This window comes from Haemorhous mexicanus, chromosome 10 (genome assembly GCF_027477595.1).
Source record: "Haemorhous mexicanus isolate bHaeMex1 chromosome 10, bHaeMex1.pri, whole genome shotgun sequence".
Classification (NCBI taxonomy): domain Eukaryota; kingdom Metazoa; phylum Chordata; class Aves; order Passeriformes; family Fringillidae; genus Haemorhous; species Haemorhous mexicanus.
Window position 1 is genome coordinate 17,374,976 of NC_082350.1, and position 14,946 is coordinate 17,389,921.

The window sequence follows — 14,946 nt, forward strand, 5'->3', positions numbered from 1 at the left end:
CAAGGTCACCCCAGGATGGAGGAGGTGTGGTCCTTTTGACGGTGCTTCTTTTGGAAAAAGCTCCCAGCTGCAGGGTCCTGGAGGATGTAGGTGGAGCATGGTGGTTTTTTGCTGCCCAGTGCCACAGGGGCTGAGTGAATCCAAAATGCTCGAAGGATTGCTCACGTGGGTAATGTCCTGGGACAGGGGCCAGGAGCAGCAGGTCCCCCCAGCAGGAGAAGGCTTGGAGGAGTTGTACCAGCTGAAGGTGCCTGTGAAGGTCTTGGAGATGGTCTTCCTGAAGGGTCAGCCTTGTGCCGGGGTCTGCCCACTGGGAGCTGGAGAGTCCCAGCTCTGCCTGGAGGCCCGAGCTGGGCTCTGTGGGGGCTGATGCCACAGGACAGAAGCTGAAGAGCCTGCAGCCATCGTGTGCCTTCAAGCGCAGAGTGATGCTGGGGCCCTCACTCAGAGCTGTGTCACAGGTCACACGTTCAGCTGTGACCTGCAGGGCAGAAGTGCCAGTGCCGCCCCTCGCCTACAGACACCACGTGTCGTGAAGGATCCGAATCCTGCTGAGCTGCTGATCACACTGCTCCTGGAGACTGTGGGGGCAAGTGGATGAAGCTGTCCTCAGGTGGCTGCTGACCTCTGAAGATGGGTGAGGTAGCTCCCACAGGAACTATCGGGAGAGCTGCAGGAAGGAGCATCAGGAGAGCCTCGTAAGGACCCAGGCTGTGCCAGTGTGCTCCAGTGGCCACTTAAACCAAGGGCAGCCCTTCCCGAGGATTTTGCTGTGTCTAGACCTCATCTGAAGCCACCTTTGTGTTGCTCAACAACCAGATGGACTGAGAGCAACTCCCATGTAGTTGGCCTGATGCACATCACCCCAGTGGAGCTGTCCTGCCAGAGGTCACAGCCAGCAGAACCATTGGGGCTGGGCCCATGCCCTGTGGACAACTGGACTGAGCCTGGCCTGGCACAGCTGCCTCCAGTCCTGACCTGCACATAGTAGGTTAGTTGTCCTGCACCACCTAACCTAGCTTTTGGTTAGCCTCATCCAAAACTTCTTGTTGCATCTTGACAACCCTCATGAAATTTGGAGCACCTTGGGGGCTCGGTGGAGAACCTGCCTGTGGGGTATGCAGGGCTTGGACTGCAAGCAAGACACAGGCTAGGGTTGGTTACTGCTGCAATTTGTGTCTGGGCAAATAATTGGCATCAACTTAAGAGACTGACGAGTGAAACTGCCTTCCAGGTGTGATTCTTCAAGCTCACAAACACAGAAGCAATTCTGAGTGGTTGCTGTTGAAAATAGACACAAAGAGCTGCTCCTGTGGTGGAGCAATTGCTACCTGGCTCAGGATGTGAGGTGTCCCATTGGAATAGACCCCTCAGGAGTGGGCTGTGGAAGCCCAGGGCCTTGGCCAGTCACTGCTCAACCCAAGTATGTGCCTCCTAAATGGTTCAGGAATGTTTGTGCCCTTGCCTCAAGAGCTGCCTGGTGTGGGTAGGAAAGACCAGCCCAGGCTGAAGAGCAGAAGTGGGACATCTCATTCCTGTCTCATCCCTGACTGCTGTGTCCCCACAGCCTGTCCCTTTCAGTGAGTGTGAGCAGCTCTGTCCCTGGGCCCTGACGTGGCTGTTGGAGGGACCTGGCCATCCCCAGCCCAGTAGAGGTCCTCGAGCTCTGAAACCCAGCTGGATGTTTGTCCCCACTGCCAGATCTTCTTGGGGCCACCACCTCAATCCTTTCCTCCTCTCGGGGTGGGAGCCTTGGAGAGGGAGCCGAGCTGGGCTGCCTGGAGCTCCTCCTGTGCAGACCTGGAGTCCACCCTTGTGCCCACGGCTGCTCCATCTTCTCTGGCTGAGCTGGTCCTCTCCAAAGGGCAGGAGAACAGGAGGGGCTTAGAGAGACCCTCAGCTTTGCCAACCCTGCTGAGGGCTGTGGCTCCTGTTCATGGGTGGCTGGGGAGCCCCAGAGGGAGGGGTGGTGGGCAAGCAGGGGTTGGTGGGCTCAGAGGCCACTCCACAGTGCTGTGCTGGGTGTGGGCCAGGAAGAGACCTTGGAGTAAGTGTCCAGTGCTGTCCTTGAGAGCAGATGTGGACCTGGAGAGGATCCTCCATTCCTTTTCTAAGAAAGCACAGTGCAAGTGTGCAAGCCCCCAGCTGAGAAAGCACAATCTGCTTTGCTCTTGGAGAACCCTCAGGGACGGGATCTTTACATGTGGAACAAGACTGCACCTCTGGAGCAGTGTCTGGGGAAGTGAGCAGCAGGCAGGAGCGGGACTGTGGGACTCTGCCATGGCAAGAGATGAGCATGGGACACCAATCAGGGACTAGAGCTGGTGCTCCCTGCACTCTGTGCAGACCTGTGGGATGGCCGTGGGCACCCCTCAGAGCTGGCAGGTCCCCAGCAAAGGCAGGGGACTGTGTGTGGCCCTGGGGAGCCCCACCGGCCTGTTTGCTGCGGCGCTGAGGACTTGTGCATCCCCAGCTTGGCAGGAACATGGTCGAAAGAGGGATGAGGGCAGGCGTGAGGCACGGAGCTGTCCGTGCTGTGGGGATGCAGGGACACCTCATCCCAGCTCCGGGCTGGCCCGAGGAACTCCATGCCCAGCCCAGAGGCAGAGCTGCTCCTCTCCTGGGGCACAGCTGGTGGCACGTCCCATCCCGGGTGACACGCCACCCTGCCTGCTGTGGGGCCGGCCCGAGCTGGCCCTCGGTGGCTGTCCCGGGTCCCGGGCGAGGCGGTGACCGCCAGCAGCGCCCTCCGGCCCGGCCCGGCCCGCGCAGCCCGGCAGCGGCAGCAGCGGCAGCGCTGTCTCGCAGCACCATCTAGCGCTGCCCCCAGAGCCGCGGCAGCGCCGTGGGGACACGCCGTGGCTGTCCCCCGTCCTAGGTCGTGCTGCCCAGGCCAACCTGCCAGGAAAGCGAGCCAGCCTGGTGGTGATGGGGATGAACAGGCGGCACAGCGTGGCTGCTGGCCCGGGGCAGCCGGAACTGCCTCCCCCGTGCTCCTGCTCTGTGCCAGGGAATTTCCTGCAAGGATTCCGGGAAACATCGAGGGGCGCAGACGTTCCCAGTTCCTGAGCCAAATGTATCTGGCCTCAGCTGCTGGTTTTGCCACCTCCTCCCATGGAAATTGGGCCTCTGCCCTCTCCCTGGAACACTTGCTTCTCTATCAGCCAGGTGGCTCCAGCTCTGTCAGTGCCTCACCCTCGGGGCCTTCACGTCACTCCTGCATCCCCAGCAGTTTCTTGGGGCCCATCTTCCATACCTGGTGAGAGTGTGATCCCTTCCCACAACTTGCCACTGTTCCCCTTTCTCACATTCAGGGCAATGTCAGACCTTTCCAGCCTGGCTTTGGGGACGCCAGGACCCCAGCACCATTACACTGTCCTCTCATCCCCTTGCTCTGTGTCACCTGTTTGTCTCAGCTTGTCACCCCTTCTGGGTGTCTGCCACTCTCCACACCCTGCCTGGCACTGAGGTGGTGGGAGAGCAGGCAGGATTCTGGTGTGGGGGGGGGTAGTGCAGGAAGGATTTTGGCTCAGTGCTGGATGCCATGAGAATGGAATGCTCCTCCAAAGGGGCCATGGTGATGGGTTTTCTCTTCTTTTGGAGTACTTCTGTGGATGGGGATGTCAGACCTGCACTGGGGTGAGGCAGCTGCTGAGCCCAACAGGGATTGCAGCCAGGTCCTCTGCTGGTGGGCAGAGGCTCCCCAGGGCAGGAGGAATTGTACACCTTGGACTGAAAAACGGGTGCTTTGAGTCCTGTATTTACTCCAGCTGCCCTCCTCCTGTCCTTGGGGAGAGATGGAAGTCACCTGGCAGTGAAATCCCCGTGTCCGAGTGGTTGAGTGGCTGGGGCTCTGCCTGCTCTGATTTGGCAACCCAGGGGCAGGATCTGTGCCCCTAAAAAAGGAGCAGGGGGCTCAGACCTTCCTAGGCCTCCTGTCTCCTCCCAGTGCTGCTGAACTGGATGGCACTGGGTGAGATGGGACGAGATGTTGCTGAGCCCGTTGCTGCCCGTTTCCACCGCTCTGTGCTCGCTGTCCCCATGCCCTCCCTCCCCGCCGCCTGCCTGCTCCACCGGCACCTGCCGGGAGGTAAGAGTAGCAAAGCAGACACCGAACATAACGTGGCCCTGGGCTGTTTGTGCACCTTTTGTTCGGCAGCAACTTTCATGAATCAGCTCATTAATCACATTAGGATGGCTCTGCCGCCCCGCCTGAGTCTTAATTGGGCGGGGCAGATTTGGGGCAGGGGCCAGCGGCAGCCCCGGTGGCTTTGCCAGGCAGGCAGGCAGCGGAGGGCTCCCACAGCAGCCCTCAGGGTGGGTGACAGCCTGGAGGGCTGCTGGCCATAGATGTGAGAGCCTGGGGCGTGCCGTGGAGAGGGGGAGCCGGCCATGTTCCCCTCACCTTCGTGGCAGCACACAGGGAAGTGTCTCTCACACCAGTGCAGGGTCCTGCTCCACAGCCAGCCCTGCAGCCCATCGCAGGGTAGTTCCATGGCCATCAGCCGTGCTTCAGGGAGCCTTATGGTGTGATAGACCCCAGAACTATGCAGGGAGCTCCCGTGAAGCCAAAAAGCTATTGTGCATCACCATCCTTCCTTGCCATCTCGCTGCTGTGCAACAGCCCAGCTTGGAGTGCTCCCAGGCCAAGACATGGCTGGAGGGTAGTGAGGATGGAGCTTCACCCAAGTCTCTGTGTGCCAGCCCCCAGAGCTGTGCACTGCTCTCTCCTGTTCCCGACGTGCCTCCATGGCCTCTGACTGCGTGCCAGGCTCTGCTCTCACCGCAGGGTTTCCAAAGCTGCCAGGGTGGCTCAAGGCCCTCCTTAGGTGGGGGATGAGACCCCTGTGGTGACTTTCCAGCTGGCAGGGTGCAGCCTCCCGAGGGCATTCCCTGCCCCGAGGCTCTCGCAGGAACAAATGCCCCGCGTGCTATCGAGGCCGAACACCCCGGCTGCGAGCGATGGGCTGGGAAGGTGGCGGCTGCCGGCTGGGAGTCACTGCAGAGGCAGCTGCCGCCCCTGGCCGGCTCCTCTCCCCTTTCCCCGGCGCTGCTTGGCCGGTCCGATGCCTGCCGAAGGCTCCAGCAGGCCCCTGGAGGCAGCAGCTCCAAGTGAGCCAGGGGTTTGTGAGTGGCCTGGGCTTTGGGCAAGGCCCTGCGTAGTGAGGGGCTCCCCAGGGGCCTAAGCCAGGTCCTGTCCTTGCCAAAGTTGCCTCTCTTCCACCACGGAGCTTTTCCCTCATGCAGAGCCCTGCACGTGGACCTGGCTGGGGGCAGCTTGGTGGCCCAGAGATGCCTGCCAAGCCTGTGAACTTCCAGGTGAGAGCCTACTTGGTAAGTAAGAGGGGGCATCACTGTGTTGGTCCTTGCACTCACTTGTGACCCCCAAACTTTGCAGGGAGTGGCATGAGGGTGCCCTCAGGTTGCAGCCAGAACTGCCACAGGGACATGGATGGTTGGTGGCAGTGGTGACCCATGCACCCCTGACCTTCTGCTCCTCTCTCTCACTTTCCAGCCCCGCTTTTCCCTTCATTGGCACCTTTGCTGTTACATGCAAGGGAGCCAAGATCTGACTGTGCCATGCTTGGGCCCTGGGCACGGGACATGCCTATGTCTCCTGCCCCTTCTCCCAGGGCTCCCAAATCCCATCAGCCCCACAGGGAAGTGTTCCTGCAGCTGCCTGGGCCAAGAACGGGCTCCTGATCTGAGCTCCCCGGGGCCCTTTGCCTGGGTTTTGGGTGGTGGCTGCTCAGACCCCAGTGTCACCCCTGCCCTACGGCCCGGCCTTTTGCTCCTGCGGTGCCTCAGGGAGGCAGATGCCGGCCCCGGGCGCGTTCTGTGAGAGGCGGCTCGGGACCAGGAGCGGCTGAGCTGCTCCCGGCTATTCCCCCCGGAGCCACTGGAGGGCGGCAGTGACCCATCATAGTGGGGCCCGCCAGCTCCGACCGGGCGAGCTGGGCGAGCTGGGCCAGCCCGGGCAGGGCGGGCGAGGGGCGAAGGGGCTCCGGAGGTCCCCCCGGGCCGTCTCAGGCCTCACGTCCCTCCGGGACCTTCTCCCAGGGCTGCTCACCCGGCGGGAGCCTCAGCCACGCGTGACGGTGACCTCTTGAAGCTCCGCGGAGCCTCCAGCGTGAGCGGCCCCGCGGGGAGCGCGGCCCACAGGCACCGGGGAGGTTAAGTGGCTCTGGGAATTCACAGTTTGTCTCACTGAACGATGTGGGTTGGAAAGGACTTTTAAAGGTCACCTAGTCCAACCCCCTGCCATGAGCAGGGACATCTCCAGCCAGGTCAGGTGCTGATCCACTGATCTGACCTGATCTGGGCAACGTGTTCCAGTGTTTCACCACCCTCACCCTAAAAAATTCCTTCCTTATATCTAATCTAAATTGGCACTCCTTTAAAGCCATCACACTTATCCTATAGCTATGGGGCCTACTAAAAAGTCTGTTCCAATCTCTTACAGGCTCCTACAAGAACTGGAAGGCTGCAAAAAGATCTCTCTGGAGCCTTCTTCAGGCTGAACAGCCCCAGCTGCCTATCTTCCCTCTGATCATTTTTGTGGCCTTCTCTGGACCTCCTCCATCAGGTCCATGTGTTTCCTGTACTGACACCCCAGGGCTGGATGCAGCACTCCAGGTGGGGGTCTCACGAGAGTGGGGTAGAGGGGGAGAATCATCTCCCTTGACCTGCTGGCTGTGCTGCTTTGGATGCAGCCAGGATACAATTGGCCATTAGAAGGAAAAGGCAGCAGGGTAGACTCAGATCCACTAGGAGCATCTCTCCCTGTGCTCTGGGTCAGTCCTTGGCTGTAGCTGAGCTTGGCAGAGGTGGTGCCTGCTCCCTGTCTCTGCTGGACACCTCCTGTGTGTGTCTAGCAGGGTGTCTGCCCTACAACACACAGACACCTGCTCTCAAGAACTTCAACTGTTTTCACTTTTCCTTTTTGGATACCTTTGTGTCTCCCCTAGGACAGAGGTCCCACCCTCACTGGCTGTTGTTGGTGCTGGGTGCAGTTTTGGTTGGTGTCTCTGTTTGAAGGCTGGCCTAGGCTGGGGTCACACTGCTGACAAGACTCTGCCCTGCAGGTACTCCAGGCTGGGATCCATCAGTGAAGTCTGGTAAGAAAGTTGTTGTCGTTGCTAATGGGGATTAATGGTCCAGCTTCAAACCCCCTAAACAATATTTACTCTGTATCCCTCCCACACACACCCAGTGGCTGAATCCCGGATGTGAAATGATACCTTTAATTTCCCCGCGGCTCTGAGGATCTCAAGCCCAGCAACAGGGCACGCTGACCAAGGCACTGAGTGATTACACAGCTGCCTGTGATGTTCAGGAGCAGCAGCTGGAGATGCCCCTTCCCACAATGTCCACATGCTAGAGCTGATTACAAACTGCAGGGAAAAGCGGCAGGGCTGGAGAAATCGGTCACAGAAATAAGTGCTGCTGTGTGTCACTGAAGCCTCCACACTGGGGAGTGTAGGTGTCAGCAACTGCAGCGCCAGTGAAGCTCCAGGGAGCCCAGCCCAGCACGGGAGTGGTGCTGGCGGGCTCAGGGGAACACGGGTTTTCCAGAGGGGCTTGAGTGTCCCCAGGCACTTGGAAAAGCACAATAGTGTGCAGTGCTGCTCGAGAAACTGGTGACAAGGGGACAATCGGCCCCAAGGGATTAACAGAGAGGGAAGGCCAAGGAGAAGCCTTGGTCAGAGAAGTCAGGACATCTCACCTTTCTGATGTAGCCAGCTGGAGGAACAGAGATGGGAGTTGTGGAAAGGGCAGAGCAGTGGAAAGCCCTGTTCTGCTGCTGGCTTGTGTGATGGGAGTTTGTTCCTGCTGAGGTACATTTTCTAACAGAAAGGAAAACACACAAAACTGACATTTCTTCCCTTCTTTGGACGGTAGGAATGTTTTAATTGAGAAATTTGTTTTAATTACATTAGGTGATATCACAGTCTATTTTACAAGTTTGGGGTAAGAGGATGTGTGGACCAGTTACACAGAAATCCAGCGAAAAGATAAAAATCTACAACATGAGAAAAATGAAAAGGTTAACTTAACCCCAAAATAAAAGCATTGAGCATTTGGTGTGAGTGGAAATGGGAGGTTATACCAGGGTCCAGAGAAGTAGAAAGGATGAGACTAACATAAATTTACAGTATTGGTTCTGCATGACCATCGTTTGCCTGTGTTCAGAGACAGCCTCTCTTCCTGAGGGCATCACTAAGCAGATGGCCCCGTCTCTGAGGATTTGGTCTGGTCTTGTCAGAGAAGAAAGCAAAAGAACTGATGGGCAAAGGTCACAACCCACGCTGAGCTGGTCCCCAGGGTCACTGCCTACAGGAGTGTCTTCCACTGGATAGTCGGGGGGGTTCTGCACCAAGAACTGTATGGAGGAAAACTAAAACAGCTCCAAAAAGCCCCATCTCAAACGTAGAAAAGTCTCACTCTGGAAGTGCTTACGAGAAGATCGTCATCATAGAATTTGGTTTCTATAATAACATTACCACTGCAGGAGGAAAGGAGGAGAAAGAAGAGGTGTTAGAAGGATTCATGGACAGTGATTGATCCTCTCCATGCTCTCACAAGCCTGAGCTCACACCCTGACCACCCCACAACCTCATCTCTCTGGTTTGGAGCACTGTCCTGGTCAGGGTCAGTCAGGACTCAGGTCTCTCCCAAACACATTCCTGTATGGAATGTTCCCCCCATCCCTCCCCTGTCTGAGCATGGTACTGCTCAGGATGCAGAGTGCTTGGACAGCAAACTCCTGCTCACTCCTACTGATAAAAATAAACCAGTAGTCCCAGCACCTTTAGGCTCCTGTCTCCTGCAGGAATTGTGAAAACCAATGGGAATTCTTTTTTTTATTCTCCTTCTCTGTCCTCTAGTGCTGAGCAAGCTACATCAACCAATATGTCATTTTCCTTAAGAAGTGCTTAAATGCAAAGACACAAGCATCTTTTACACAAACAGCAATGGAAATGTGGATTTGGGTGTGACAGAATCTCTGGGGATTTAACTTGCTGACTTCTGAGATTTTGGTACATAAAATTAGAACTCTGGGACCATTATAACACCTGGACACCTAAGCAGTGTGATCTGACCTTATTTAAACAACCTGGATCTTGAAAAGCAAAGCGGCAGTTCTACCTCCACTGTGGCTCTTGGTGTCTGTAACACTGGACCTGCTAAGAGTGTAAGGTTTTGCTGTGGTGTGGACAACACTTGAACTTTAATGTCAGGGAATGACCTCAATCTGATACTTGGTCATCTTGGGGGAACTCTTCATGCACAGTGCCTTCGTTAGCACCAAGGATCACATCTCCATTCCCTCCTGGTTTGGAAACACCAAGACAAACATGAAGTCTTCGGGAATATTAGAAAATGAGGGGGTCTCAAAATCTTGGCAGCTGTAAAATGATGACTTCTTTGGGCCACAAATTCACCTTTGGATTTCTTTGGGCATTCTAATGAAAAGCCTCAAGAATGACTTTAGGATACCTCTATAAATAGGAGAGAGAGATCTGGGCTCCCTACTGCAAGTGGACATACTTCAGGGAACAAATGGGACATTGGAAAATACTCAAGGTCATTTGAAAATTACTCTTGACTCCCAGTCCTGAAAACATCTTGAATTCCTGACATGATCAAAAGCAACTTGTCAGATGTCTTGGTTTCTTTATTCTGGTTCCCAAATCTGACTCTTCCTGTACTGACAGTGCCCAGCTCTGGTGTGTGCAGCACCTCCAAGGTTCTGAGCAGGCTGTGCCAGGAGCACTATTGGAACACTGGTGCTCTCCTCCAAGCCCGCTCTCTTTGAAACGTGCTGTGAATGGGAATCAGTGATGGTAGCTCCCATCCCAGTGCCTTCTCTATGCGACTGGCTTTGCTCCAGACAGGGAATGAGAGGGAAAATGCTGGAGAGGGAGATCTTCCAGAGGACTCAGTGACCTTGCTGCTCCCTGTCTGCCTCTTGTTGGCAGCAGGGTTCCCAAACCCTTCTGTTTCTGGCAGTGCTGTCCTTGTGTTCTTGCCAGCACCCATCCAGCACTGCAGGAAGGATGGTTACCCTTCCCAAGAGCCTCCCTCCAGGGGCCTTTTCCCTCATCCCCCCAGCCTGGCTGCCCACACCGAGCAATGCCCAGCACTGTGACACATCCGAGGCTGCCCTGCTCAGGAGCCCATGTGCACGCAGAGCCAGGAGCAGACTTTGTGAGGAGGCTTTGTGAATCTTCCTGCAGGTGACTGTTAAATAACTGATTCCTACCTGTTAAAGTACTTTAGCCCCAGATAAAACTCTGTGCATAGTATATATAAATGGGTATATAGGCTTATACACATAAATGTGTATAAGCCAATGTTAAATACTCAAAAGCTCAGCAAAATGTTACAGTGATGAAACAAACACTAGAGCAGCTGCTACAGGTGATATATTGCATGAACTGAACCTTGGGCAAGAGTCAATGGTCAATAGCTGATTTAAAAATGGCCCAAAAATCTGCTGGACTTTTTCTTCCCTGGCTATAACAGGTATTAAGATGTAAAACATTTTAAAATCCTTTCACGATTCACCTTCCAAAAAAATTAAGCAACTTTATTAAAGAATCAGTTTCATTTTCTCCAAACCTTTATTGCTATATTAATGCAAATTGGACCTGTGGGAAGGAAGGTAATGAGGTTGGCTTAACTCCTTTTATCTCTCAACAACTAAAAGTAGTGAGGTGTTTCAGAGCTGGTAGCAGCTCCCTCTTCTCCTTCCCACCACTGCCCCCAAGGAAATGCCATGCACTGCTTTTGCTCTGCCTGCTCTCAGACTCTGCAAGCCCAAGGCACTCACGTTAAAACGTTAGCTGGCATCATCTGTGATTCAGGTGCTGCCTCTATCAAGGACTGCCAAGTGTTTGTGGAGTTAGGAATCACAAAACCAAATTCAAAGAACCATTCTGCAAAGTTAAGAAAAAAAAAAAAATCCAGAGGCATTTGAAAGAAGAAAATTCACAAATGGTCATTTTGCTTTTTACCTGATAGGCTGGGGAGCTCCCTAAACTGTCCTGCTGGGCTGCCAACATTACATTTTACATTTAAATTACTTTGTTCAGCTTAAACTGCACTGAACCCTGCCCTCCTCTTAGAGCAGATACTCCCTTTCTAAAATAGCTGATGGTACTGATAAGGTCACACCACTTCCGTGGCATTCCGTGAAAATTTCAACACACCTAACTGGGAACAGGAAACCACCCTCCTCCTCTTGCAGACATCCTGGGATCCAGCTCAGGTTAAGTTCCAACTGGTTGCCCAAAAGACATGGAGCTCAATGTTTTGCCCCTTCTCCAGCCCAGATTAAGAGCAGCACTGCAGTGAGGGGGGTCAGGGGTGCAGTTGTGGGGTCACTCTCACTGCTGAAACCAGGTAAACCTGGCACTCTGAGGAAGACCCAGGAATTCCAGTAATAGCTGAATCTGAAATAGCCTGTTTCCTTGCCTCAGGCAGCCTGTGGTGGATTTATGCCCTCAGGCATGATTACCCAGCTTTTTTGCTTACATAACAAAGTGTTAATACACTTATGAAATGCTATCCTTAATACTGTGGCCCATTAGTCCTGACAAGATGAGTGCTTCAGAGCTACTCTGAAAAATTAAAATCACCACATTCAACCCATTTTAGTCACTCTAATCCCTGCCCTGCTGGGGGTCAGTCCCTGTGCTGCAGCACACAGAGCACATCCATACCTTCTAGACACTGCCCTTTGAAATAAACTTTCTGTTCCAGACGGAATTTTTCCATTTGTTCTGCTGAGGAAAAGTTTAACTCCCGAGATACTGCTTTGCATTTCAGGATTTTTTTAGGAACTCGAGCTGTGAAACAGATAAAGAAGCATTATTTGGACACAATAAAATCCAGCTTCAGCAGTTACTATTATTCTATACTTGGAAATAATGATTAGGACTAATACAAGATCATAGCAGCAGGAAAAATACAAACACAAAGGACTTTGGTTTTACATTTGTTTTTACACTTGCAAGAGTGAAATCCAAGATGCAAATACCTTAAGTACCCTGCCCACAGCCAAGAATGAAATTTATGGCAGAACCAGGGATACAATACTGATCTCTCAGAACCAGACTCCTGGTTCTTAGTTGTTTGTTCCTAAACCCCATAATTTTTCAAGTTGAAATATATGATGCAACTTAAATTTTCACTTTAAGAATTGTGCTGAAGATCATTGGCAGCCAAAGGGCTACTTAGCACACCAAGCTCCTTAGCCCTTCTCACCTTTCCTTCCGTTTCAGATTGTGCATCCCCAGAGCAAACCACAAACGTGTCTCTCTCAGCCCAGCAGCACTTCCTCAACCATCTCAGAGCTCTGGGAAGTGTCCTGTAGAAGCAAACTCCCTTAACACTGAGACCTGCCCAGGCTGTAAAGCCAGATCACACTGGAAGGTTTAAGAGAGCAATTTGACAATCCAGGTTTCTGGGCTCTTGCAATGGGTGAGACACCAACAGCAAGTGGCAAACTGTACCCGGTAGATATTTCACAAGATGATTTTTTATAGAGGTGGAGGAGTAAGAGAAGGGACAGCTAGAGAGCACTGATTAAGAGTCCCAATCAGAAGAGTACGAGGGGGGAGTCCAAACCAGTAAAAATCTCCCATGCCTGTCATACTTCAGTGGAGTGATTGTGCATAATTCCTTCCTGCATATTAGAGAATGTTTCATGTGAATTTTTCAGAAATAAAGAGGGGAGGGAAGACAGCTGGCATGTGCTTTATGAGCCAAACTGTTCCAAAATGGAAGGCATATCAAAACATCCATGAGCAGGGAGCAGACTGGTGTTTAATAAATGCAGGACTCTCCCAAACCCCAGGCAAATCTATCTAATGTAGAACAGTTTAATGGAGTAGGACCTTGATACAACACCAATCTCAAGAGCTGGAGGCTTAGGGAATGTAAGCCAGCATCCTACCCCAAGGAGAAGTACACAGCTTGGTAAAAAAAGAAGAAAAAAAGAAAAAAAAAGATTAAAAAGAAAATGAGAAGCGTAAGGCAAGAGTTTTAAATGTAAAAGTTCTCTAATTATTTTTATGGGATTTTTTGCACCATGGAAACCTGCATGGCACCATCCTTTACTGCCCTCACCAGTACAGACTACACCATTGTGGATAAACATCCCTTTGCAGTTAAGTGTAAAATGACTTGTTAAAACTCTTCTGCAATTTAGTAATTTCATTTCTTTCATCCCCGAGAAAGAGTCCTGAGAATGTTCGCTTTAACATTGTAAAACTACCAATAAATAGTTACTTTTAATAAAGTAGGACTGTGTTGTCTTTAAGCATCTGATTTAAGACATTTTAATTTACATTTATACCATTGAGCAAAAATTTTAATTGAAATTATTTATTTTAAGCTCATTTTACTTTTATTCGTCTCTTTTTTCTATTAAAAATAGAAAAGAAGGGAGTTTGATTCTCATCAGTTAAATCCATTTTAAAACATGCTGGGATGCAGATAAGCATAGACTTAATCCTAAATTTACTAGTGCTTTTTGTTAACTTGAGGATGTACTATACCTGCACATTTATTTAAGCACTTCCATGGTTAACATACATTTAGTCAGATGCTTAATGCTGATTAGATTAGAAAGTGTTCAATGACACATATCTTATTTACTTACAAGTAATTTTGGGTCCAACCATTTAGTTAGAAACTGAAATTCAATTAAAATACTCATATAATTATGTTTTCATTTCATTTAAATAAAGCTACCTTAAATATTTGGGACATTGAAGAAAGCAACTTAGCCAAACTGATTTTACATTTTAAACTACACCTTTTCTTAGATAATGAAAGGATTATTTGTATGTCATGAATGAAAGCTGGCTGTGGGGATTCTGTAAGAGCTACACCTCAGCAGCTTACCCCAAGATTTGCTTGTATATTGGAAGAAACCAAACTTTACAGATTTGTATCTTCCAAATTGCCTCCCAGTTTCAAATGCCCTGTCACTGAACAGATATGACAGGAAAAGCTCCTGCTGTCAAATGCTGGTTTAGATGATTAATTCTAGTTTCAGGTGCTCAGGCTGTGATTTTTACTTAAGGCAGTTTAATGTTAAGACTTTGGCTGCAATCCAATACCACATTAATATTGTTTTTATTTCATCTAAGTGGTAATAATAAATTAAGGTAGTAATACAGTATCATGATTTGAAACTTAAAGAGAAACTTGTACTTAAATAAAATATAAAAAGCAAATAGAAGTCCTGTTTAAAGAAAATGTATTTTATTCACTGTGCTATATATTTGGTTCTTTGTTTGCTATGTCTAGACTATGATTTGCCCTGAATGGCCACAGAACACAGACATACACACAAGTACTACATAATGACTTTAAGACACATATGGATTTAATTTTAGAACAATTATTCTGTTTGTCCTCACTGCTTCTGCTGCAGGACTGTAGCAGCACTGCACTTCCCCACACATTTTAATTCACCATCAGACTACCCTGCTTTGTTGGATGTCTCCCCCCTTCTCAGCCTATTTATTAAGTATGACCCATCCACCTCAGATTTCTTTTCTAGCTAAGACATACACGAACTGCTTTTCTTGCCTCTTCTCCCAAGGAAGACCATCCTCCCATCTATAATCTTTTCAGTGGCTTCTCCTAATAGCTCTCCTCTGCATCTGCCACAGTTTGCAGTCATCCATCTTCTAGATGGATGAGTGAACTGTGCACCAGATAGGATCTTAACTATTCCTTGTACAATGGGCATTAATCTCAGGCCAGAGTATGTTTTAATTAATCCCCCAAGTTTCTCTGATGGAGATGACAGTTCCTGTTTTATTTGCAATGGAAATCTGAGGCATGGTGAGGTGATATGATTTGCCCAAATGACAAAGGTGACATCTGCCCTTCAAAGCAGGGGTATGTTCACAACTCAGGTGA

The 14,946-nt window shown here is 51.1% G+C and overlaps 1 protein-coding gene and 1 long non-coding RNA gene across 3 annotated transcripts in view; one reads left to right on the plus strand and one right to left on the minus strand.

Moving 5' to 3' along the window:
- LOC132331787 (uncharacterized) overlaps positions 1-14,946 on the plus strand; it is a 17,933-nt gene continuing 2,987 nt past the window's right edge. Inside the window, exons 1-3 of one of the 2 annotated variants that reach the window (XR_009487681.1) lie at positions 1-6,636; positions 6,969-7,118; positions 8,889-13,312. This is a non-coding gene — a long non-coding RNA (uncharacterized LOC132331787). Of the gene's footprint in view, positions 6,637-6,968; positions 7,119-8,888; positions 13,313-14,946 lie in introns of those variants that run through there. The other variant, XR_009487682.1, reaches the window with a different exon arrangement.
- Positions 7,879-14,946, minus strand: part of PDE6D (phosphodiesterase 6D) — a 34,527-nt gene continuing 27,459 nt past the window's right edge. The window contains exons 3-5 of the mRNA XM_059855602.1: positions 11,730-11,855; positions 10,838-10,943; positions 7,879-8,506 (exon numbers count right to left, since the gene is read on the minus strand). Of these exons, the coding sequence (XP_059711585.1) occupies positions 8,425-8,506; positions 10,838-10,943; positions 11,730-11,855 (314 nt within the window). The 3' untranslated portion in view covers positions 7,879-8,424. The remainder of the gene's footprint in view (positions 8,507-10,837; positions 10,944-11,729; positions 11,856-14,946) is intronic.